The sequence below is a fragment of the Pleurodeles waltl genome, chromosome 6, assembly GCF_031143425.1.
Source record: "Pleurodeles waltl isolate 20211129_DDA chromosome 6, aPleWal1.hap1.20221129, whole genome shotgun sequence".
In the NCBI taxonomy this organism is placed as follows: Eukaryota; Metazoa; Chordata; class Amphibia; order Caudata; family Salamandridae; genus Pleurodeles; species Pleurodeles waltl.
In genome coordinates, this window is record NC_090445.1 from 1,710,138,141 (window position 1) to 1,710,162,483 (window position 24,343).

At 47.0% G+C, this 24,343-nt stretch overlaps 1 protein-coding gene across 7 annotated transcripts in view; it reads left to right on the top strand.

Annotated features, from left to right (window-relative positions):
* The window catches only part of COL11A2 (collagen type XI alpha 2 chain), a 285,676-nt gene that overhangs the window by 91,228 nt on the left and 170,105 nt on the right, over window positions 1-24,343 (top strand). Inside the window, exons 6-13 of one of the 7 annotated variants that reach the window (XM_069241904.1) lie at window positions 1,110-1,235; window positions 4,011-4,256; window positions 6,404-6,547; window positions 11,362-11,547; window positions 13,580-13,639; window positions 15,904-15,945; window positions 20,468-20,530; window positions 21,280-21,354. In XM_069241904.1, coding sequence (XP_069098005.1) covers window positions 1,110-1,235; window positions 4,011-4,256; window positions 6,404-6,547; window positions 11,362-11,547; window positions 13,580-13,639; window positions 15,904-15,945; window positions 20,468-20,530; window positions 21,280-21,354 — 942 coding nt within the window. Of the gene's footprint in view, window positions 1-1,109; window positions 1,236-4,010; window positions 4,257-6,403; window positions 6,560-11,361; window positions 11,548-13,579; window positions 13,640-15,903; window positions 15,946-20,467; window positions 20,531-21,279; window positions 21,355-24,343 lie in introns of all 7 variants that reach the window. The other 6 variants (XM_069241899.1, XM_069241897.1, XM_069241898.1 and 3 more) reach the window with 6 other exon arrangements.

The window sequence follows — 24,343 nt, forward strand, 5'->3', positions numbered from 1 at the left end:
AGGATCTCACCTGAGGCACAAAAGGCCACATGGGTCTGACTCTGATGCCACCTTGGGATCCTGGAATCTAGATTTTTATTGCCTGGTGGGTTCCTGTAGAAAGCTCAGGCAGCTGCAGAATGCTCAGGGGTGACCGAAGTCAGTGGTAGGTGCCGCAGGGGTGCATGGGGGATGAGGAGCAGAAAGGAGACAGGAAGTGGAAAGGCTCCCAGGGAAGGGAGTGCATGGTGAGGGCACAGGGAGGCGCGTGGAAGGGGGTTCTAGGGAGAGCAATAGAAGCGTGAGGGAGACACCCAGAAGAAAGTGGGAGTAGGGGTACAGAGAGAAGAGTGGAAATGGATGAAGCCTAGATAAGGGACCCAGATAGGTAAATGGACAGTCTAAGGGCCCGGTTCACAAAAGTAAACTTGGGCCAAAAGTCTAAGTTTAGACCTGAAGTCCAAGTTTAGAGCAAGGGTCTAACTTTACTAGTAGTAAAGTTAGACTTTTGGTTTTAATTAGACTTCAGGTCTAAACTTAGACTTTTGGTCTAAACTTACCTTTGTGAATTGGGCCCTAGGTGCTGAAGTTGGTTCCAGCAGGATGTTCACCCAAGCTGAAGGACCCTTGAGGGTTAGTTTAGGCCAAACCTGTCAGTGGAGAGGAGAAAGGGACCTTGAGATCTTGTAATGGGGAGGACATCTGCAAGCCAGACTAGCACCTTGTGGTGTGGATTGTAGGGATGCCACCTGCTCTGCTAGGGAGACAGAGCCAAGAGCAGTCAACCAGGTGTGCTCTGGTTCTTTGGAAGTTGGCACACATCCTCCTGGGGCAAATGCCTGCCATATGTCTTGTGTCAAGGAGGTGAGATGTGTCAGACTGGAGGTAGAGTGACTTCCCTAGATCAGCCTGGGGTGTCTTGTTGACGCTAGAGCAGACCACCTGGGGTTCCTGAGTCAGGTAGAAAGAAAGGCCCATGCTGCTTAGGGCTGGAGCAGACCCCTCTGGCCTTCTTGTCCTTCTAACACCTCATGTACAATCTCTTAATGTGCTAGAGTAACTGTCTTTGCCTGTGTATTTCTCTCCTCGAACCCCTGCTTCTCTTCTGCCCTCCACGCTTCTGCTGCCAGGCTCAGTACACGGAAGAGGAGTCAGAGTATTACGAATACCCGTACTATTATGACCATACCGACGACGGGACAGTGGCTCCACCAACACTAGGGCCTGAAGCAGCAGAGAGAGCTGTGACCGAGCAGGTAACCCCTCAACGAGGGAGGCACCGGGCCATCGGCCCCTGCGCATCTGTCCGTCCAAGTTTTGTGTCTCCTAGGTCCATGTATCTCATCTCATTTCATGCTGTTCACTGTTAATGTTGTCATTGCTTCTTGTCACCTCTCAACAGGATCCAGAGATGGAGCTTCTGACACCCGGAGGCCATAAAACTGGGGTCTACATTAGTGTCTGAGGGCATCTGAGGCAGGGCAGTGGCGTTACTGTCACTCACAGAGCATCCTATTAAATGAGCCTCTATTGCCCCATTAGACCTGACTGTTCCAGGAACATTCTCTTGGAATGTCCCAGAGAGCACCATGCAAAACTCCCAGCAGTCCATGGAGACAACCCACAATAGTTTGTGACTCTGGTGTCTAGATACCCGGGGATTTGTGGTGTGGTCTTCAAAATTTCTGGGATTTGTTGGGGTGAAGTCGAACTTCAAACGTCTTGCGATTGTGGAAATGCTGTCTAATTATCCTGAGATTTGTGGATTTGCTGCTAAACCTTCACAGTTTCCCCATTTGAAACCCTCTTGAAATTCTCAAGATGTGAGTCTGTGGTGCTCCATACACTTCAAGGATGAAATTCCTTTGAATCCCAAGACACATAGGCCTTCATTATAATTTTGGAGGTAAAAACCACCTACCACCGCAGCAACAGCCGCCAAAAGACCGTCGCCGCAGCTACCAGCCATCTGCCATATTATGACTACAGCTGGATTTCCGCCACAAGAATAGCGGAAATCCGGCTGTGGCTATGCCAGCAGATGGCGGTAAGGTGGCGCTGTTACCATCAGCAGCGCCACGGCAGTAGATCGCCGGCAGTTGTATTATGAATAATAATACGGCCTGGCAGTGTTTTGCTGGCGGTAGCAGCGCCCCATCCTGTCCCTTCTCCTGCCGGAAGACCCCCTGGATCCAGGTAAGTCGGGGGTGTTGTGTGTATGGGGGTGTGTGAATGTATGTGTGTGCGTGAATGTGGGTGTGTGTTGAGTGTTGAATGCGTGTGTGCATGTACGGACATGTGAGTGAGTCTATGTTGTGAAATGTGAATGCATGTCTGCGTGTATGTTTGGTAGTGTGTGCGGATGTGTGTGTGATTGGATGTATGCATGCGTGTATGTGTGTGTGAATGAGTGTGTGTATGCGCACGTGTGTATGTGTGTGTGTGTGTGTAGGGGGTGTGAATGAGTGAGGGGTGGGGGTCAACTGGAGATGTAGGGAGGGGTGGGGAGTGTAACTGGAGAGGTAGGGGGGAAACCCCTATCAGTGAAGGGGAGGGAATTCCCTGTCACTGATATGGCCTACCGCCATGGTTTTCATGGCGTTACAAACGCCACGAAAACCATGGCAGTAGGCGGGGTCATAATCCCACAGGCAGAACAATGGTGGCCACCAGGCTCGAGATGGATATCTCCAGCCCGGCGGCGGTTACTGCCGTGGCTGTCGGAGTGATACATTGGCAGGTTGGCTTTAGCCAACCCGCCAATGTCATAATGTGGCGGTAAGCACCGCCAGCCTGGGGTCATAATGACCCCCATAATCCAGAATTCTCCTGTCCTTCTTGGGACTCATGTAGGGAGATGCCCAGGACACCAGTCTCAGTATTGAAATCTCCTAGAAAGAAATTCCACTGATCCATGAAGTGATCAAGAGGAATGAGCCTGAAAGAACAACTAAGTGTTCTGCCCCCTTCATGCGCGAGAAATCTGCGTCTTAGAAGCACAATTTAAAAACCTTTTTAAAGCCACTGATGCTACTGATCAACACTCACACATTTCTCTGCACTGCACCTCGCTATCTTAGTGGAGTCCACAAATGTCCTGATGTCTAGATACCCTGGACAAGATACATACATTTTGTAGAACAAGAGTGTCCAGCGTGGTCCATAAGGATGCCAGATTCGCAGGATAAACTCTAACTATGTTTATTCTTTGCCTTTAGCTTCAGTCCTTGCACATGCATCTTATGTGGCTATCCTAAAATCAAATGTGGATCTTGCGTCCTTGACCCTACAATGGACACCCTCTTATCTAGAATCTATCCAGGAGAAATCCTGGGTGGGAACATCCCTACTCAAGACCTTCTCCAAATAAGACCTTAAGAATTACTGTAGAGAATAGTAGCTAGGTGTATCCAATTTTCATATAGTTATATAAGCGCAAACTCAATCTATTCCGTTCACAAGAGCTTTTATCCCTGTTGTGTTGATATAATTTTAGACTGGCACACCCCAACAGGTCAGATGCTTTCCTGGGTAGAATTCCTGCTAGGAAATTCTGAATGTTTCAATCTTTCCAGGAACCAGACCTCTAGCCTTGAATGGGTCAGACCCTCTAGTCATAGAGACCAGACATGTGGGACTTCATGGAATCTCCTGGCTGTTTTGCTCATGGTTTGCCCTTCCTTTTGAACAAATCATTGTTGGCTTTGGCCAGTGTGTGGCTACCATTAGCTGCAGTGGTTCATCCGGCCGGAACCATGGACTTTAAGACTGGCTGTTGGGTAAAGGGCAGACAGGGTCTGTAGGGATCTTCTTTTGGGGTTAATCTTGGATAACCAGAGGAGAAGCATTAATGTAGACTCCAGTCTGGCCTTCTGCTGTGCTCCGTCTCTTCTTCTGTTGCGTTCATCCATTGTCCTCTGTATTCATGCTCCTGTTTCTTGTTTTTCTCGCCTTGATTTTTTGTCTGGTCTGTATTTGTGCTGCTGCGCCACCTTCTGTCACCATCCCGCCATCCTCCATCCGCCCACCAGAAATCCAAGGCAAATGCGGCCAAGGCCCGCAAGGAACCCGCGAAGCCGAAGCCTAAGCCTGCACCCGCTGCCAGCAAGAGCAACGGCAAGACCAAAAATGGCAAGGCGGCCAGCCCCAAGGCCGCCTCTACGGCCAGGACACCGGCCAAGCGCCAGAGCCCTGTCAAAAATTCCCTGGGCAAAACCCAGCCCAGCAAAGCCCAGGCCACCAGCAAGCAGAGGAAGCAAGCAAACGGTTACCAGCAGGTAGAGCAAAACGTACCGTATGCAGATCTTGCCAGTGGGTCCATGCTCCCTGCTCATGATCTGTCATACGCACACCATGGCAGACGAGAGGTGTGTCCTGGTGCCAAACCGCAGGAGACTCTCAGTCTGCTCATGTGTGTCTCTCTCTCTCTCTCTGACTTTCCTGCCACCTCAATGCTGCCCAGTGCCCTTGCTTGCATCCATCAAACCCTGCCTCTCTCTTTTGGCACATTCATGCTTGGTCAGGCAAAATAAGTAGATCTGGAATCAAACAAAACCTTGGCCAGGTCTTTTTCCATGATGATAGGTCTTTGAGCGCTTTGTGATTGGTCCTATGACCATGGTTTTCTGCTTGGATATTCCCCTTCAAGACCTTTAGCTACAATTCTACTCACAAGATCTTCCATGAACTCCAGTTTGCAGGTTTATCAAGAAGTCATTCCTAATTCATGGATCTTTTGTTAGATTCAGACCTCTGTTTAAAGTCCTAGGGTGAGAAATGTGGTGAAACTTACCTGGGTTTTTGAAGCACTATTCAATAGCATTGATCAACATTTTTTAAACTGAAAAGAAAGAACAGGGGATCCAAGGTGGGTTCTGTGGCCTTCTCATCACTCTTCATTTTCCATTCAGTGCAAGGATGAGGCTATTTCTACCAGGGACCCAAAATCTGCCGCTATGTTGTGTGGGAAAGTTGGAGTCAGGACACCCCGGCTTTTCAATGACACACTGTACGCTTGTCAGCGCATGTCAAGTGCTTAGTCTGAGCTGTTGCTGAGTAGATCCATGTTCTAGGAGCTAGCTTGAGCTGTGGTCAGGGGGTTGTGCTGAGATGAGTATTAGTGCCTGTGATGTAGTGGCTGGTCGATCTCGTAAGGTGACTTGGTGTCTATGTTAAGATGTAGCTTAGTGAATTAAGATCATGTCTAGTCCTTACAGTGTGATCTAGCATATCATATGATTATAGATGTGGTTAAGTGACCACCCTGATGTAAAGGATACACTGAGAAGCGATATAGTGACTGTTTTGAGACATGATGCAGATGCATAGTTTAAGATGTAGTTTACTGGCCAAGTTAAGCTGGGAAGTTGTGGCTCTGCTTAGATGTAATCTCGTAGCTGAGCTATGTTGTGGCCTAGTGGCTGCAGTGAGATGTGGCCCAGTGGCTACAGTGAGAGGTGGCATAGTAGTTGAAGTGAGATGTGGCCTGATGGCTCCAGTGAGATGTAACCTTGTGGCTATAGTGAGATGTGGCCTAGTGGCTACAATGAGATGTGACCTAGTGGCTACGGTGAGATGTGATGTAGTGGCTACAATGAGATGTGACCTAGTGGCTACGGTGAAATGTGACGTAGTGGCTACAATGAGATGTGACCTAGTGGCTACGGTGAGATGTGACGTAGTGGCTATAGTGAGATGTGGCCTGGTGGCTGTGTTGAGCTGTTGTTCAGTGGATATATTGATATCTGGTTGTGCGGCTAAGCTGAAAGGTACCATAGTGCTGAGTTATTATGTGTCATGATGGCTGTTGTGCTATGTGGTCTAGTGGCTAGGTTGTGATGTGGCCTGGCTGGGAACCTAAGGTCTAAGGCATTCTGGGGATTGGAATTTAATGGGGCCAGTGAGACACAAAGACTGTCTTCCCCACCTTGTATGTAATTTTCTTGGGGAGCTGGTTGACCTATATCTGAAATACCGGTACTGCCTCAAATTATTTAAATGAAGCCTCAAAGTGGACGTGAGCTTAGAAATAGGATACTTGCATCATGGGGAAATGGGAACAGCCCAAGGTTTAGTTAGTTATTCAGCATTTACTTATTTTGCCCTTCTTCTTGCCATGAATGTGCCCCCAAAGGGATTACAGATAGTCCCAACCAGGTCCTTCCATGACCGATCCGTTATCCCCGCCCCATGGTGTATAACGATGATCTGACATGGCGCTAAGCAGGCCTGAGCTGCCGCCTTCCTCCCCCACGCCGATGGGGAGTGAAGTTGGGATAACTCACTAACGCTTGTTTTTTTTGTTTCCAAACTCTTTTCTTTCCACCATTGTGCTCCTTTCTCTTCTCCATGGTGATTGTTGAAATGTTCTGCTTCTGCTTGGGCTATCGCCTTCTGCTTCCCAACGTGCGCCCCCCTCGCCAAGGACCTAGCCTTAGTCACGACTGAGGAACCGTCAGTGGTGGTGGAGGACCTGGAGTACACACTCCCTCCTGAGGAGGAAGCGAATGGTGGTGGGGAGGAAGATCCCACACAGGAAGTCCCACCTTCCCACCCTTCTGCACCTCAGGTGATCACAGAGGTAACCTGGCTGAGAAAGGAGTCCTCAATTGGCTCTTTTATGGTTGGAAGCGGGAGGGAAGAAGAGTGGAACGGGAGGAGTCTCAACAGAGTGTAGGTTTCGTGTTTGGGAAGGGACCAATAGACAGGTCTGAAAAGCATGAGGGTCACACGCATGTTCATTGTGCAGTTTACTTTGGTTTTCCTGATTGAAAATTTGGCATATTCTGTACATTGTGGAAACACTTTCTTAGTGTTGTTGCATGCTATTGGTGTTTATAGGTTCCAAGTGGGGCCTTTTCACTGTTCAGTAGGTCTGGCTATGTATTAGCATGCAGTCATCCTAACTTGTTCCTAATTATTGCAGATAGTGATCTATTTTCAACTAACTTTCTTTGTAACTTTTGGGTTTCAAATTGTTCCAAATCGTTCGTGAAACACTAGAAGCACTGGAGAACCAATGGCCACTTAACTGGAAAGAGCATTGGTTGAGACCATGATGACCTGTTGACCCCTGACCAGTCTACTGACCGGTCCAGCAGCTGCTGCTAGGTATCACGTGCGCTTTACAGTGGTCCATACTTCCACCTTCATCAAACTGCACTAGATTTATGCATTACCGTGACTAACCAGTCCCTAGTGCCCAGTGAAGGCCAACAGATAACAAATGTCTTTGCTCTCAGTGGTTATTTTCACCTCATCTCCAAACCACGCTTCCAACTGGACTAAGGAGCTCGACTGGTGACAACTCTCTGTTTCCATTCTCCAAAGATGTGTCTGTCCTTGTCTCCTCCAGGAGGCAAATCAAGGTATCTGAAAGAGAAACTGCGCATGGAGAGGGCACGAGTGCTGTCATCCGACCCATCTCTAGTACGCGGCAAGCACCTTTCCTTACCATGTGTGGTTGGCTCTCCATTCTGTCAGTCAGTGGCCCTGTCTGATGATTGGCTCGAAGCATATTCAATGGCTATTTCCTAATCTTATTCTAAGGGCCTCGACAGCTCTGTAGTCAAACAATATGGAGCGAGAGTTCATCAAGCCTGTCTGAAAGTCCCTTCATGGTCAGGGTGAGACCAAGGGCCGGATTTAGATGTTGGTGGATGGGTTACTCCGTCACAACAGTAGCAAATATCCCATCCATTGAAATCTAAATCCCATTATTTACTATAGAATTTATATTTCAGCAGACAGGATATCCATCACTGTATTGACAGAGAAACTTGTCTGCCAATATCTAAATCAGGGCCAAAGTTTGCTTCCTCCTTAATACTCGCCACCATGGACGAGTATTTAAGGCTCCTAGGAGTGGAACTGGTAAGAGCAGAAGATTCTGGGAAATTCCTTCATCCTCAGATACTGCTCTCCTTGCTCCTTGTTGCTAATACTCAGACAAACCCACCTCGACCCTTTGACTGTTTCACGAACTCCACACCTTTGTGCCATAACTCTGCCTAGAGGCAGATGGGAGCAGCCTCTCCAGGCCTCACAGATCTCACCATTAGGCCAGAGTTGGTGCACATTAGAAGTAAGTCTTTCTCATCATCCGACTCAGTGGCCCGACGCCCTGCAATAGACTGTGACTTCCTGCCTGCTTCAATGGCCCCATTGTAACAGATTCTTACTCAGTACCTGCTTCAGTGGCCCGACAGTCTACAACTATGCGCTGCTTTACATTTTAGAGGATAGGGGTACTCTGTCACAAACGTGCCGGATATCCCGCCCGCCATATAACAATTCAATTATATCCTATGGAAATTGTAATATGGAGGATGGAATATCTGTCACGTTTATGTTGGAGTAACCCGTCCATCAAACTCTACATCAGGCTCGGTCTTACTTGTCGCTTACATCAACGACCCATAGACTATTCTGGTGCTTTCAAGCGTGACACATACGATAATAATTTCACCTACAGCCTACCTCAATAGACTTTAGTAAAGTCTCAACCATCACCTGCAGTGACCCGTAGTCTATAACAGTGTCACCCGCATTGTCCACTTCAATATCCGATAGACAATGGTAGGCACTTACTCAGTCTCACTCAGTGCTTTCTTCGGTGGCCTATAGGCTATAAAAGAGTCTTACACAAAGTATTTTCAAGGGACCCTTTAGGTTATAGTTGAGTCTCACTCAAGGCCTACAGTGACCCATAGTTTGTAAAGAGTGTCTCATGCATTACCCACTTCAGTAGCCGATAGAGATAATAGATGCCTACAGAGTCTCACTCAGGGCTTTCTTCAGTGGCCTATAGGCTATAAAAGGGTCTTACCCAAAGTCTTTTCAAGGGACCCTCTAGGTTATAGTTGAGTCTCACTCATGGCCTACAGTGACCCATAGTCTATAAGAGTGTCTCATGCATTACCCACTTTAGTAGTCGATAGACGTTAATAGACGCTTACACAGTCTCACTCAGGGCGTTCGTCAGTGGCCCAGAGGCTATTAAAGGGTCCTACACAAAGCCTTCTCAAGGGACCCTTTCACTTATAGTTGAGTCTCACTCGTTGCCTACAGGGAGCATACACCATAACTGCATCTGGCTCATTGCCTACGTCAGTGGACTTAAGCTATGACAGAGCCTCACACAGCACCTGTTCGAGGGCCCCTTTACACTATATTCAGATCAGCGACCCTGCCCAGTTTAGCAAGGGTAATCACTGGGCCAACTATCTGTGGCGAGGCAACTAGGCGCAGGTCTGGGCCTGATCTCAGCCAGAAATGTGGTCTTATACTAGACTCAGAGCTACATCTGGACCAACAAACTCATAGGCCACGCAAACCTGATCCATCAACTGAGATTATTCCTACCTTTTCTCACCAGGTAATGGCGGAAAATGTGTTTGTTCATTCACATGTAGACTAAGTTAATTCTGCCTACTTAAGTCTCCCTCCCAAGTCCATCCTTTGCCTTCTAAAAATCCAAAACATCCTGGTAAATTTGGTTTTCAATCTTCAAAATTCGAGTCGTTCTCCGACTGTCTCTGGAAGCTCTATTGGCTGCAGGTGACAAAAATAATTATTTAAAAAAATATCATGCATGATTTATAAAACTATTCACGGTTCTACCCCTAAATTCCTCTTAAGCAAAATAAAAAAATACATACCTATCTGGAATCTCCGATTCGCCAACAAAGCCAATTATGAGGTCCCCTGCTTCAGCCACATGAAATGGGGGGGCATTCACGATTCCTGGAGCCAAAACATATACCTCAGTCTCTTATGAGATCCGCTCACAGGCCACACTATCAAACTTCAGAAAAGTGCTAAGAGCCTGGGTCTAACACGCCAAACATCTGGCATCAGACCTCTAATAGCAGCTACAGATCTCTTTCGCAAAGCAACTCAGCTCCAAGAGGCTAATTTGAAGCGATAGATGCACTTTACGAAGCATCCAAAATTAAATATTAAATAAATAGATATAACAGAGTCTCACTCATCTGCTGCAATGGCCCCGTAGACTGCAACGGGGTCTTACTTGACAACTGATTCGATAGCATCTTGAATGTTACTTGTCACGATCACACCTCGGAATTTAATTAAATCTTTCCACTCACCTTCCTCAATGGACTTAGAGTTTTTTCATTGAGTTTCTTTCATTCCCCCCTCAATAGCCCCATGAATGTTAATAGTTTCATTTTTAGATAGATTACTTGTAAAGTTTGTAGTTTACTAGTAAACTGTACGTGTATCGAATGCATCAAAGTACAAAAATTATCTCAAATTAATATGTAATTCCAAAGCAGGTTTAGTTGTAAATAGAAATACCTATGAACGTTTGATGTGAGTTAATTCATTACAATTTACTGCGTCATTCACCCTAATACCCTCACTGAGGCTAACTTTACATTTCATAAATGGGGCTACCATGAAACTTCAGATTCTGTGAAGTCTTTTAGAATCGGGTAGACGATAGCTCGGTATTTCATGACCTCCGCCACATGATCTACAGCTCAACGACTTTAGTACGGATCTATTTCATTTGCTCAAAGAGTTCCAACCTGTCTCAATTTGTAGTGGGAAGAGAAGAGTCTGGGCCTGATTTAGACTTCGGTGGATGGGTTACTGTCACAACGGAGACGGATATCCCGTCCGCAAACAAATATAAATCCCATTATTTCCTATAGGATTTATATTTTGGCTATTGGGATATTCGTTACCATTGTGATGGAGTAACCCGTCCGCCAACGTCTAAATCAGGCCTTCTGTGTTTCTGGTTCAACAGCGGCATCTTGATATTTGACCATTAAACCTGCAGGAGACACAGTTTTCTTGTTATCAGGTTTCGTCCTTTATGTGTTACGATGATAACAGTTACCCTCATTGCGCAGCCCCTAGACCTCAACAGTCTTACTCACCATCCAACCGCTTGTTGGCTTCCCGAAGTCTCCTTTGGTCTCCGACGCAATCTGTCTATTCACTGAGTCTAGGTATAACACTCAGTGGACTTCTCTAGCAAAGAATGTAGGTGCCCATTGCATGCATGAGAGTCAGAGATGGGTCCAACCTCTGGCCCCAGAGCCATCCTCTTGCCCTTATGAGAGTATCATCCTCTGCTCTGTCATGAAGAAGGTCATCCCATTTCCTGGTGTCTCCCTAGAGGTTCTTTCGGTGCCTCCTTGGCTCAAGGGTTTGCATGCTGTCAGATACCTGTTATCGCATGTCTCGGTGACCGGCCCCACTATCTCTCTGTGATGTCTCCCAGCATGTCCCACTCCCACATCAAGGTGGAGCCTCTCTGCCCTTGGCCCAGAACTCCTCCTCATGTTTCCCTCAGTTGACTTGTGCTTTTTCTTCCCTGCCCGCCTTCACTGCCTCCTCCGCTGGAAGGAGGAGGAGCTCAGCCCGCCACCAGTTGTCAAAGGCGACGACGGGTTCTTGGAGGAGTACGTCACGGGCGAGGAGGCACCCACAGCCACTCAAGATTACGAGTACATCTATAAGGACTATAACGAAGCTACGGCGCACACAGACCTGGGGCCGGCCCTGTCCGCAGAGACTCCAGAGAGTGGAGGTGTAAGTGCATCTGCAGGAGGACCCTGGGGAAGAAGGGCAGCGGGTGGCCCCAGAAGGTCAGGCACCGCAAGAGGGTGCGGAGGTTTCAACCATGGGTTAAACAGTGGGGACAGTGTCTCGATCACATGGAGAGAACCCCAAGTCAAGGTCATCATGGGAACTGGGAGTGGAGGCATGCTAAGGACCCGGGAGAATGTCAAAGGTTGATGGGAACATGGCCTACCATGTGTGTTTTACCACGAGAGGTGGGAGCAAAGCATTAGGACCTCACTATCAACCATCGTCTGTAGGGAAAGTCCTGAGTCCTCATGTCTGTTCTGTGTTCTCGTGCCACGTCTCTGTGTTGTATACTTCTTAAATGTTCCCTCCGGTTCTGGTTTTGTTTGTAGTGTGCAGTATTTGGCTGCTATGTCCACATCAGCAGAAAACTTACTCAAAATCAATCAATGTTGATTCAGATGTTTTTCAAAGAAGTCTATCTTTTGCTTGGAAAGACCTGGCCACTTTAACAGTATAGGCCCTGGTAAACTAGGCAAATCAAACACCTTTCAACGTGTGCCTAAGTGTTCTAATCTGTTAATTGTCCCCTCCCAGTGACTGACTCTGACTTCTGCAGAGTCAAACCTCTTCCAATAAATGTCTTGTTCCAGGATAGCATACACCCCTGCCTTGTGCAATGTCTACTTAAATATGTCTTGTGTGATGCCACTTCCTGTCATGCGTGGTGTCTACTTCCGTCTTGTACAATGACACTTCCTGTGTGATGTCTCATTCCGTCGTTTGTATGTATCCAGTGTTGTGTTTTTCAGGTTCACTAATGCCTTTCTTTATAATGTGTAGGGTTGTGTCATTTTGTAATTGGGTTTGTCCTGTTCTAGTGTTTGGCAGCAGGACAGATTCTCTGGATCTGGCCAGTCATCTATTGTGTGTCTAAGAAAGCACTTAAATATGTGTAACTGTCCTGTCATTAATGTCAGTGTGTCTCCTATCTTTCCTTGTAGGGCCTTGGGAAGTATGTCACTGGTGTTATCCTAAATGTTTACGACTCATGTCCTTGAATAGTTGGTAACACTCATACCAGGAAGGGGCAGAGGGCAGCACTACAATGTCACTATATGTTTGAATTTGGACTTTTGCTTAAATCAGCCCGAATGTGCTGATGTCACACATAGCTCTATGATGTCATCAATGTGCAAGAAACAGGTATCCTTCACCATTATGACATTATCGCCGGCTATGTGAGGACATCTTTCATCGGCTGCTAGCCCGTAGACATTGCGCCAATGTCTGTGACGAGCCCCCCAGCAGCAGCAGCTCTGGGGCTATTGCACTTGGTGCCAAGCCCGAAAAGAAGATGGGGGGCCCATCACCAGCATGGCCTGGGTTTCATTTCAGAGGCACCAAGATTGCGCAGACAACGGGGCACCATTGCAGTGGATGATGGTAACCCTACGAATATGTTGTCGCTATTGTTAACACTTCAAAAGCTCCTAACTTTTGGATGTTAATAAAAAGCCTCAAGGCCAGAAAGTGTGAATTTCCCCCAGATGCCCTCCTAATCTGGGTGTGGAAGGCACTGCAGCCAGGCAGAGCGGCGAATATTCAGATCTTAGGGAGAACGGAGAGTCAATGTTCCAACAAGTGGCAAAGCTTCACCAGCCAAGAAAGGTTCTGTCCAAAGTTTATTTTAAATATGTGGGATCCAGAACTGCCTCCCTCTGACCCGCCCAGTCCCTCACTACAGGAAGTGGATTCTCCACATTGGCACCGATTCATGACCCCTACCAGGATCTGGAATGAGTCCAGACTCCTCATAATCACCTGTTTCTTCCTAGACCTCTGAGTCCAGGCCTAGGCAGGAGGGATGGACCTTTTGCTCTTTGCTTGAACATTGACTCCCATTTTGGAAGCAGGTGGTTAGGAGTGGGAGCGACGGGTGCATTTTTGGGGTGTGTGGTGTTTTTGCTTGTGCCCATGATAAGTGATATATTGACTGGTCCCCTCTTTGCGGTTACATGTGTGTTTCCCACAGGCTAGCGCAGGGGCGAGAGGGCAGAAAGGTGACAAGGGGGAGCCAGCCGTCATAGAACCGGTGAGTAACTTCACAACTTATTGTTGAGTTATTTTGTTGATGTTCATTTGTTGCTGATGGCACAAAGATCTGATAGATGGATGTCCTGCTGGCCATTCCCGCCATACAAATGTACACATTGATGCACCCACAAATGTACTCAATCTTCATTAACCTGCACATACACATGCTCTCAGCAAGGTACATGCACGCAATGAACGCGCTCTACATGCTTACACCCTCTCAACATGCTATACATGCACACATTCTCAACAAGTTGCGTGTGCAAGGATGTTTTTATCATGCTTTACAAAGCTACAAGTACCCATCCTTTCTCCATCCCAGAGGTTAACAAAGACACCGGCAGCCGGGAGCACTTGGCTCACTCCTGCTTAGTGCCTCTTGTTCCATGGTAGTTAGGAGCAGAGAGCCCAGTTTATGTTTAGGCAGAGTAATCTCCGTTAACGTGGCGGAGGACTTAATGTCCACAATACTGAGGCTACTCCGCCTGCCAAATTTAGAAGTGACCCCCAAAGTGGCGGTCACTTCAAAAGCATTGGCAGAAACCACCATCACAACAGTTCTTGTCAATGCTGCATAACGTTTGGTGCACAACTGAGCCATCCATCAAACTTATGAGTTTTTTTTTTAATTTCCCCCCCAAAAATCTCAAAGTGGGATTTTCAATTTGAAAATAACCAAAAAATGCTCATCTCGCCATGGGAGTTTCCCCCCATGACAAGGGGCCCCTTACCACCAGGGCTTCCCTGGAGCTGATGAGCAGTGAAAACTGACGTCTAATTCCTCCCATCCAAATTAGGTGGGCGGAAATAGAGGTCTGCCTCCGATGGCCCTTAATCTGTTGGGCCATTTAGGGGATTTTTATACAGCACAAACTCAACCCGGGGGTATTGGAGCGCTTTCCATGAGCACCAGTTACCTTACACAAGGACACATTCATTTTTGGTAGGCACGGGGGGATTAAGGGCCAGATGTAGGTAGGTTTAAAATTGCGACTTGCAATTTGCGAGACCGTGCGACTCGCAAATTGCAAGTCGCAATTTGCTATGCAGAAAGGTGTCTCAGACACCTTCTGCAACTCGCAATGGGGTCGCAAAGACCCACCTCATTAATATTTATGAGGTGTGTCGCAGTTTGCGACCCCATTGCGAGTCTAGGCACTCACGGGGATGGTGGCCTGCTGGAGACAGCAGACCACCATGTCCGTGACTGCTTTTTAATAAAGCATTTTTTTTTTTCCCATGTGCAGCCCGTTTTCCTTAAAGGAAAACGAGCTGCACTTGGAAAAAAAAACTGAAACCTTTAGTTTCGTTTTTTTTCAGGGCAGGTAGTGGTCCATAGGACCACTGCCTGCTCTGAAAAAATAATTTTGTTTCCATTCACAAAGGGGAAGGGGTCCCATCGGGACCCCTTCCCGTTTGCGACTGGGTTACCATCCACTTCAAGTGGATGGTAACTGCGATTTCATTTGCGATCGCTTTCGCGGTCGCAAATGAAATTGCATAGCGTTGCGAGTCGCAAATAGCAAGGGAACACCCCTTCCTATTTGCGAGTCGGAAATGCATTTTGCGAGTCGGATCCGACTCGCAAAATGCATTTCTGCATAGCTGAGAGGCTTTTGCGCCTCGCAAACGGCATTTTGCACCGTTTGCGAGGCGCAAACCCTTTCCTACATCTGGCCCTACGTGATTTGCCCACATTTACAGGATGTTGAGCCAACGCTGAGACTTGAACCTGGTTCCCCAGCTCCAAAGTCAGCAGCTCTGGCTGTTACACCACATCCTGTCCAGATGGTGGAGTAGCCTCTGCCATGACTAAACCAAAGATCCACCTGCAGTTAAATCTGGTGGGCGGACCACAGTCTTGGCGGTACGGATACTCTGTCGCTATAACCATGCGCCAAGATTTAAATCATGCTCATAGTGCTATTACGGGGACAGCCTGGGATCTGCTCGCATCCCCTTTGGTCCTGCGTCTCTCATGGCACCATGTTACCCATTAAGACTTAGGGCCTGATATTGGCAGACAAGTTGCTCCATTACAACGGTTAGAGATATCCCATCTACGGAAATATAAATCACGTAGGATATAATGAGATTTATATTTTGGCAGACGGGATATGCGTCACCGCTGTGTTGGAATAACTCGCCCACCAAGATCAGGCCCTTAGTGAGAGTCTGTTTGCAGATGGGGAAGGGTCTTCTCAGACACACCCTTGAGTCTCCTGGTATTCCATAGTAACATTTCCTTTTTTTCATCCCCAGGGAATGTTGGTGGAGGGCCCACCAGGTCCTGAGGGTCCTGCGGTAAGTTTTAATTTAAATAAAAACAATATTTCACACACTCTGTCCTAATATCTCATTTTCTTTATACTCTTTTAAATTGTTGCACTTGATCAACCAGTAGATAGAATAATCGTAGACAGAAATGGGGTGCAAACAAGCCTGCCAGCCCCCGGTTTAGCAATCCACTTTCAGTGCCACCACCTTTCTGAGACTTCTGTGGTCATAGTTTCTGCGCCTCGCTGGGCACCCTGTTTGTGTTTCTTCTTAGTGCTCCAATCTGGATGTTTATAAAATGAGGTGGCTAAATAATGGGGCAGGGAAAGTTCAGAGCTCCCTAAAACTCAAAATAGCCTGGCCCAGTTTATGTGATGAAACCCAAGCTCTCATCCGGCAGCATGGCCCAGTTTATGTGATGAACCCCAAGCTTACATCCGGTAGCCTGGCCCAGTTTATGTGAACCCCAAACTTACATCTGGCAGCCTGGCCCAGTTTACGTGATGAGTCCCAAGCTCACATCTGGCAGCCTGGCCCAGTTTATGTGATGAGTCCCAAGCTCACATCCGGCAGCCTGGCCCAGTTTATGTGATGAACCCCAAGCTTACATCCGGTAGCCTGGCCCAGTTTATGTGAACCCCAAACTTACATCTGGCAGCCTGGCCCAGTTTATGTGATGAACCCCAAGCTCACATCTGGCATCCTGGCTCAGTTTATGTGAGCTCACATCCAGTAGCCTGGCCCAGTTTATGTGATGAGTCCCAAGCTCACATCTGGCAGCCTGGCCCAGTTTAAGTGATGAACCCCAAGCTCACATCCGGAAGCCTGGCCCAGTTTATGTGGTGAGTCCCAAGCTTACATCTGGCAGCCTGGCCCAGTTTATCTAATGAATCCCAAGCTCACATCTGGCAGCCTGGCCCAGTTTATGTGTTGAACCCCAAGCTCACATCCAGCACCCTGGCCCAGTTTATGTGATACACCCCAAGCTCACATCTGGCAGCCTGGCCCAGTTTATGTGATGAGTCCCACGCTCACATCCGGCAGCATGGCCCAGTTTATGTGATGAATTCCAGGCTTACATCCGGAAGCCTGGCCCAGTTTATGTGATGAGTCCCAAGCTTACTTCCAGCAGCCTGGCCCGGTTTATGTGATGAGTTTCAAGCTCACAAACGGCAGCGTGGCCCAGTTGATGTGATGAATCCCAAGCTTACATCCGGCAGCCTGGTCGAATTTAGGTGATGAACCCCAAGCTCACATCTGGCAGCCTGGCCCAGTTTATGTGATGAACCCCAAGCTCACATGCCGCAGCCTGGCCCAGTTTATTTGATGAGCCCCAAGCTTACATCCGGCAACCTGGCCGAGTTTATGTGATTAATCCCATGCTCACATCCGGCTGCTTATAACAAAAACCAAGTGGGCTTCCTTTGACCTTCCTCTTCCAGCCTTTACCTTGAGACCTTGAAAGCCATGACTTGGCTCAGCTCAGTGGAGTATTCATCTCTCAGATAATGGTATTGTCTGTTTGGGTGTATCCTTGGACTATTCTACCATCCTGTAGTTAGCTCTACCAGACTGCCTAATATGTGGCCTGCAAGTTGTGCAGAACACTGCAGTCCATCTTCAGATCAAGGCAGCTAGGCGGCCCTCTGTGTCGCTCTACTTAAAACAGCTTCACTGGCTCCTGGTGGGCAAGAGAATTATATTTAAAGCTCTGGTGATAGCCTACCAAGCCTTCCATGGAAATGGCCCAATCATCCCAAAACCAGGATTCGAGATACTGTCTCCCAAGAGCTTGATGCTCTGGGGATGCACAGCAGTTCCTCCTTTTCTCTTCGAGCCACCTTGATCTGGAATCAGCTCCCATTCCAACCTTACAATATGGCTGATGAGACCTCCTTCTGGAAGCTGCTAAAAACCCACTTGTTTATTCTATCATATGTTGTACAAGATGTGCATTTGCCTTAGCGCAGGAATCATCTTGAGTAGGTGCGCGCTCTACAAATTTGTTTATTCATTCACTCAGTCATTTTGGATGGAATTACATTACTAGCTAACAACGATAAGTCTCCTTACTTGATATATAAATAAAAACAAGACTATATTTGAGGCAAGAGAGTCGTCAGTACAAACCACCCTTCTTTTCATGTGTGGATTTAGGGGGTTATTACAACTTTGGAGGAGGTGTTAATCCGTCCCAAAAGTGACGGTAAAGTGACGGATATACCACTAGCCGTATTACGAGTTCCATAGGATATAATGGACTCGTAATACGGCTGGTGGTATATCCGTCACTTTACCGTCACTTTTGGGACGGAATAACACCTCCTCCAAAGTTGTAATAACCCCCTAAATGTGCATACGCTGAATGTGTTCGAACAGGAAACTATAGGCCTGCTGGCTTTGCCGGTACTTGCATGAGGCTGGGTTCTGTGGCCCTTGGAGAAGACCTTCAAGTCCAGAGATGAAGGATGAGGCAGGAGACAGTGCTCCTTGGTCCTTCACCAGGCGGGCAGAATTTTTTCCAAGCACTACGTCTTCCTTTTTCCTCGGTCACAAATAGTTCTCTGCTATGTGAACAGGAGCAGCAGGTTTTGTCAGGTGAACCTAACTGAGCTTGGTGAATATTCCTGAGTTTATCAACTAAGTAGTTAAGAACAATCCCCTCCTAATGTTTTCAGAAGACATACTCGGTTCATGCTTCTCAGGGCTGGATTATGGCAAATATAAGGTCACCATGCTTTGTTCTCTACACTTAAAAACAAGATAGAACTGAGTCTGTTTCCTGGGCTCACCTTCTCCCATACCCAACCTCATCCAATCTCTTTGTGATGAAAGCAGAACCGCCCTCCTCCCAAGCATATCTGCATCCCACCTGCGTAATGTTTGCAACATATTGTTCTTCCAATGTAACATGCTTCATCGGCTACAAGAAGGGAACGAAGACCATGAGGACAGACTTATCTATCTGAACTCAGGACATTTTACAACCAATGAAAGTCACAGTTGCAACAACGAACTAACAATCCATGTTGACTATTCATTTTTATTTTCCTTCATTTCATTTTAATTGGTGCTACATGTCTTGCCCAGATCCCATGTAGCTTAATTGGTGCTATGCGTCTTTTCCAGATCCCATGTAGCTTAATTGGCGCTATGTGTCTTTTCCAGATCCCATATAGCTTAATTGGTGCTGTGTGTCTTTTCCAGATCCCAAGTAGTTTAATTGGCTGTGTGTCTTTTCCAGATCCCATATAGCTTAATTGGTGCTATGTGTCTTTTCCAGAGCCCATGTAGCTTAATTGGCTGTGTGTCTTTTACAGAGCCTGTGTAGCTTAATTTGTGCTATGTGTCTTTTCCAGATCCCATGTAGTTTAATTGGCTGTGTGTCTTTTCCAGAGCCCATGTAGCTTAATTGGTGCTATGTGTAATTTCCAGAGCCCATGTACTTTAATTGGCTGTGTGTCTTGTCCAGAGTCCATGTAGGTTAATTGGCTGTGTGTCTTTTCCAGAGTCCATGTAGGTTAATTGGCTGTGTGTCTTATCCAGAGTCCATGTAGGTTAATTGGCGCTATGTGTCTTTTCCAGATCCCATGTATTTTAATTGGCTGTGTGTCTTTTCCAGACCCCATGTAGGTTAATTGGCTGTGTGTCTTCTTCAGATGACATGTAGTTTAATTGGCTGTGTGTTTTGCGGAGCCCATGTAGCAAGGTTTTCACCAAGTGTGAGTGGTGAACGTTTTCGCTGCAGGCTCCTTGCTATGGGTGGCCTTTCCTTCATGCAGAGTGTACATAGAACAGATGGGAGAACCTTGTGGCTGCTTGGAGGGTCCGGGCAGGCAGTTATCTCCGGGGTGGGGCCGCGCACGGCGCTGTCGGTGGTGCAGTCCAAGAACCCAATAAGTGTGCTGGATTTGACCACCTGGCTCAGTGTGTTTGTTGTCAAAACACTCCCATCGGAATGTTGTCTTTGAAGCATCTATTCTTTTGCTGTGTGTCATAGCTGCCTTGTCGGACATGCCACCTAAAGGTTTCAAGTTTCAGGCAAAGTCAAATGCAGGTAGGGGCTGTTCAGCAGGCCAAGACTACCTGCATTCAAAGACGTAGGCCACCCAAAGACCAGAAGATCCACACGTCCATGGGAAAACATGGACAAAGATGAATTCACTTCCAGTGGTGATCTACTTAAATCCCCTATTGATGGTCCTCTTTTGGAGTACCCTTTTTCTGAAAGTTCCATGGTGTCCCCCAGTTGTCATTGTTCTAGAAGTGTCTTTTATTGTAGTTCTTTCCTTGCCCTCCTATAGATGTGCCCTCTCCCTGTGCTTCCCTTCTGTTGTTTCCTGTTTGTGTACCCTTCTTGACATTCCTCTAGGGTTGCTGCATACTGTTGTTCCTTTCTTACTGCCACATGTTGGGTTGGTTTTAATGGGGTACCATCTTTATGTTGCCCTCTTTTGTGTTCCCATACTGGCTTTCCTTTTATTCCTTCTCCCTCCCTCTCTCTTGCTTAAGATGGCTCTCTTAATTCACCTTTTCCCTTTATTTTTAGGGTTTGACTGGTCCACCAGGCCACTCCGGAGCTCCGGGACCAACCGGTGATCCTGGTGAGAGGGTGAGTGAAAGATGGTGCTTCCTTGCTTACAAAACCTCACTGCCTGACGGGGTGGCATTGACCGGTGCTGCATAGTCATGGCCAAATAACTTAACCGGATCCACCTGGGTGGAAGTTTGACACTGAATAAATAGTTGAAGTTACTTGCCATATGAGGTTCAAAATGCCCTTCTTGGAAGGAACAACACACTCCTTGAGAAACAGAAGAGGGAAAAATGTGCCACAGTTGACCCCCAAGCAACACAAAGTGGGGCAGTCTGTGTAATCTTGGGGGGAATCCCCCACAAACATCGGTTACATAGACAGAGTAGGACAATGCTTCTGTCCCTGAATATTGAACAAGGCCAGCTGATAGCCATCGGGAATGTCCACTTGGCAGCTTACTTGCCTGCCCTTGGTGAATTCTAATTCTGACTCTGAACATCTGAAATCTTTCAGTTTGGTGAGATTGTCTCACAGGGCTCACATTTCATCAACTTGGATTCCCATGTTAGAAATGCTCTGGCCTCTCATTGAGCATCACGGGGGCTTTGATATTTGAATTCCACCTCCCCCTGCAGCAGAGTTGAGGGCTCCAGGCACTCGCTAATGGTCGAGGCTTCCATGTGTGGCTGGTTTCTTGGTGTGTGAGCCTACAGTCACTGTTGTGAGCCTGCAAAGTGTGTGCATGGAATCCTGGTGAGTAAGGATCTCTCTTAGGGCTCATACATCTTTGTATATGTCACCTCTGTCTCTCTCCTGTCTCTTAGGGTCCCCCAGGCCGTGCAGGACTCCCCGGAGCAGATGGATTACCTGGACAGCCTGGCAGCTCGCTGATGCTCCCGGTAAGTAGACGGTAGAGAAATGCGAGAATCTATCTTCTCTGCTGTTGCATCATCTAGAATGTAGCAAGTTCAACTTAGCAATTGAGGATTAGATGAGAGAGATGGTTCTGAAGAACATCAGGGTGATATAGTGTTGTGACGGTTACAAGCAGTGCTGGTTTCTGAGAACCTTTGAGATACTTCTGATTGCAATACCTAGAGCGTGTGATGATAAAATGCATACTTAGACATCTAGAACTGATCATATAGTTCTCTCAGCGCTAGCAAGAACTTGTCATGAAAGAACTCTCTGTAGGTTAAGGGATCTTGAAAGAGCTCTGACCTTGTTGTGATATGATGGAGCTCCAGGTGCCTAGAACTAAAGGTATTCATTAATTGGTGTTATCTAGATTGTTCCTTGATAAACTAGTTATTTCTGAGCAAAGAGCTGTGGTGAGAACTTGGACAGAGATAGATACAACATATGAGAAGAAGCACCTCTGAGTGCGGGACCAGGCGAACGGGTTCCTCTGTCGTGTGACGTAGGCCACATGATGTAAAGAACAGCACTGGGGCCCTCATTCACAGGCATCTGGCGTAGGGCGGCGCAGCACGACAGACGAAGTGAAAGGGCAGTAATGCGTTCTGTTTATGCACCACAGTGCATCGCTGCCCCCCGAGCTGGCACCATTATGGCAGCCTAGTGCCAATGCAGGCACCCTTGCACCTTGGTGCAGGGGAGTGCGGGCGCTGTCAGCAGGATTACTTTTGTGCACGAAGGGGCACCTTCCTGCACAAAAATAACCCAGTGAGGTGGTTTCCTTTTCTGTGTGTGCTGCAGAATGCAGCACACATAGAAAGAGGAAAAAACTAGGTAGAATACAAATATTTCTCCTTGTTACTCCTTAGTTTTGGTGTATCCCCAGGTTTACATGGTTTGGTAAATCTGGGGATGCGTCAAAGTCCATGGCTGTTGCGTGGGAACAACCCACCGCCCATGGATATCCCCAGGGAGCATAGTAAGGCAACGCTGCGGCTTGCACTGCTTTGCCATACTGCATATCTATGAGGCCATGAAAAGCCACTCAAAGTGGCTTTGCGTGGCCTTATAGATAGAATTTTGTAGTCTGCGTTCCCGGACTAAGAGGCTCATAAACATGCTCCTGTGTATCTAGACCTATAGCTCTGATATCTGGACAGCGTGCTAACAGAGGGATAGATTCATTAGCAGTACCTAGAAGATGTGCAGCTGAGATATCACATCTGTGGGTGTCTGGAAATGGCCAGCCAGGAGCACTGAGATGCAGGAGATTTCAGTTATCCAGATGTGCACCTACCGCAGCTTGAGTGATGGGAGGTGAGGATTTCTTGGAAGGAAAGAAGGCTTTCTTTAAGACCTTCAGGTGTAAGAACAAAAGAAGAAGCTCCTTTTTCAACCTGTGTGTGAAATGAAAGTTCATCAAATACAAACCCTAGGTTTTTGACTGACCATGCTGCCGTAGGGGACAGACCTAGACCCTTTGGCCACCAACCCGAGGGCCAGATGGTGGGGAAACCTCCAAACACCATCGCCTGGGTGTTTTCTGAGTTCAGATTTAAACAGTTTTTTTACATCCAGTTTCCCACAGCCTTAAGAGCAGAAAATTTCCTTTTAAGCTAATTTTGAGCAAAAAGTCAGCAAAGAGATGGGTTGATAGGTGATGAGGGTTGCACGATCGAGGGAGTTTTTTAAGTAACCATGCAAGCCCTTTTCCGGTTAGAGGGAAGAGAGTCTTAAAAGAGGAATTAACTAGTTGACACATCAATGGACCGATAATGGGAGTCATACCATTGGGCTGGCAGGGATCCTAAGGTGATCCCTGTTGGATGGTGTTTAAATCTTTAGAGTCAACTCAGAGAAGTAGGGTTGAGCTTAGATGAAGTCTGTGCACTTTCTAAAGTCCTAACTGAAAGAAACAGAGTTACAAACAGTTATCAGTGAAAGATTGATAAATTGTCTGATGTTCCTAAGTGAAAAACACACATCTCAAGTGATGATGGATCCGCTTGCGGGGCAGGGGTAGGATTAGTAAATTGGTTCAAGCCTTTGGACATTTCTAGGGAAGCATTATTACTAGAAAAATGATGGGGGTTATAGAACGCTGAACTGGCTTGTCCAAATAGTGTCTCAGGGCCCAATTCACAAAGGCAAAGTTAGACCAAAAAGTCTTCCTTTGCTAGTAGTAATGTTATTAGTAGTAAATTACCTTTGTAAATCCTGAAAAGTAGTAAAATTAGACTTTTGGTCTAAGTTAGACTTTTGGTCTCAGGTAGAGTTTTGACGTTCCTATGATGTCTGGGACTGCAATACCTCACTGCAACAGTACTACCTAAAACATGCAGTTTTATGATGTCCAGCATTTCAGGAGCACACTGCAATAGTGTTACCTAGAATGTGAAGTCTTAAGATGTCTGGTACTTCAAGGCCTCACTGCAGTAAAGCTCCTAGGACATGCTATAGGCAGTCTAATTACTGGTTGAAGGTGTGAGACCCTATTCAATCAGCAGCCATCATTCTTGTCAGGGTGAAACACAAGCAAACCTCAAATTAATATGTGCTTAATTCCCTTGTAACTTGGCACAAAGCAGCCAGGCTTAACTTAGAGGCAATGCTTGGCGTATTTATGCAGCACTTCAAATAGTGATAGGGTAAAACACAACGCAACAAACTCCCACACCAATTTAGAAAAATAGAGTAACATTTAATAAATTACTGGACATAAAAACAACAAAAATCCTATCAGTAGAAACGGAGATATGCAATTTAAAAGGTTTTTGTAGAAATCAAGCACTAAGAAGCAAAAGCCCCCAACCGGGGCTATCTGGTCGTGGTAGACCAGGTCCAGGTCACAAGTTCAGGCCAATTGCAATGGACCACAGGCTGGTTATAGGACTGAGTTAAGTCCACTGAAGAGTACCTGGTGTTTGGGGTATCGAGATGCAAAGTCCTTGAATTGCTCTGCATGGGCCA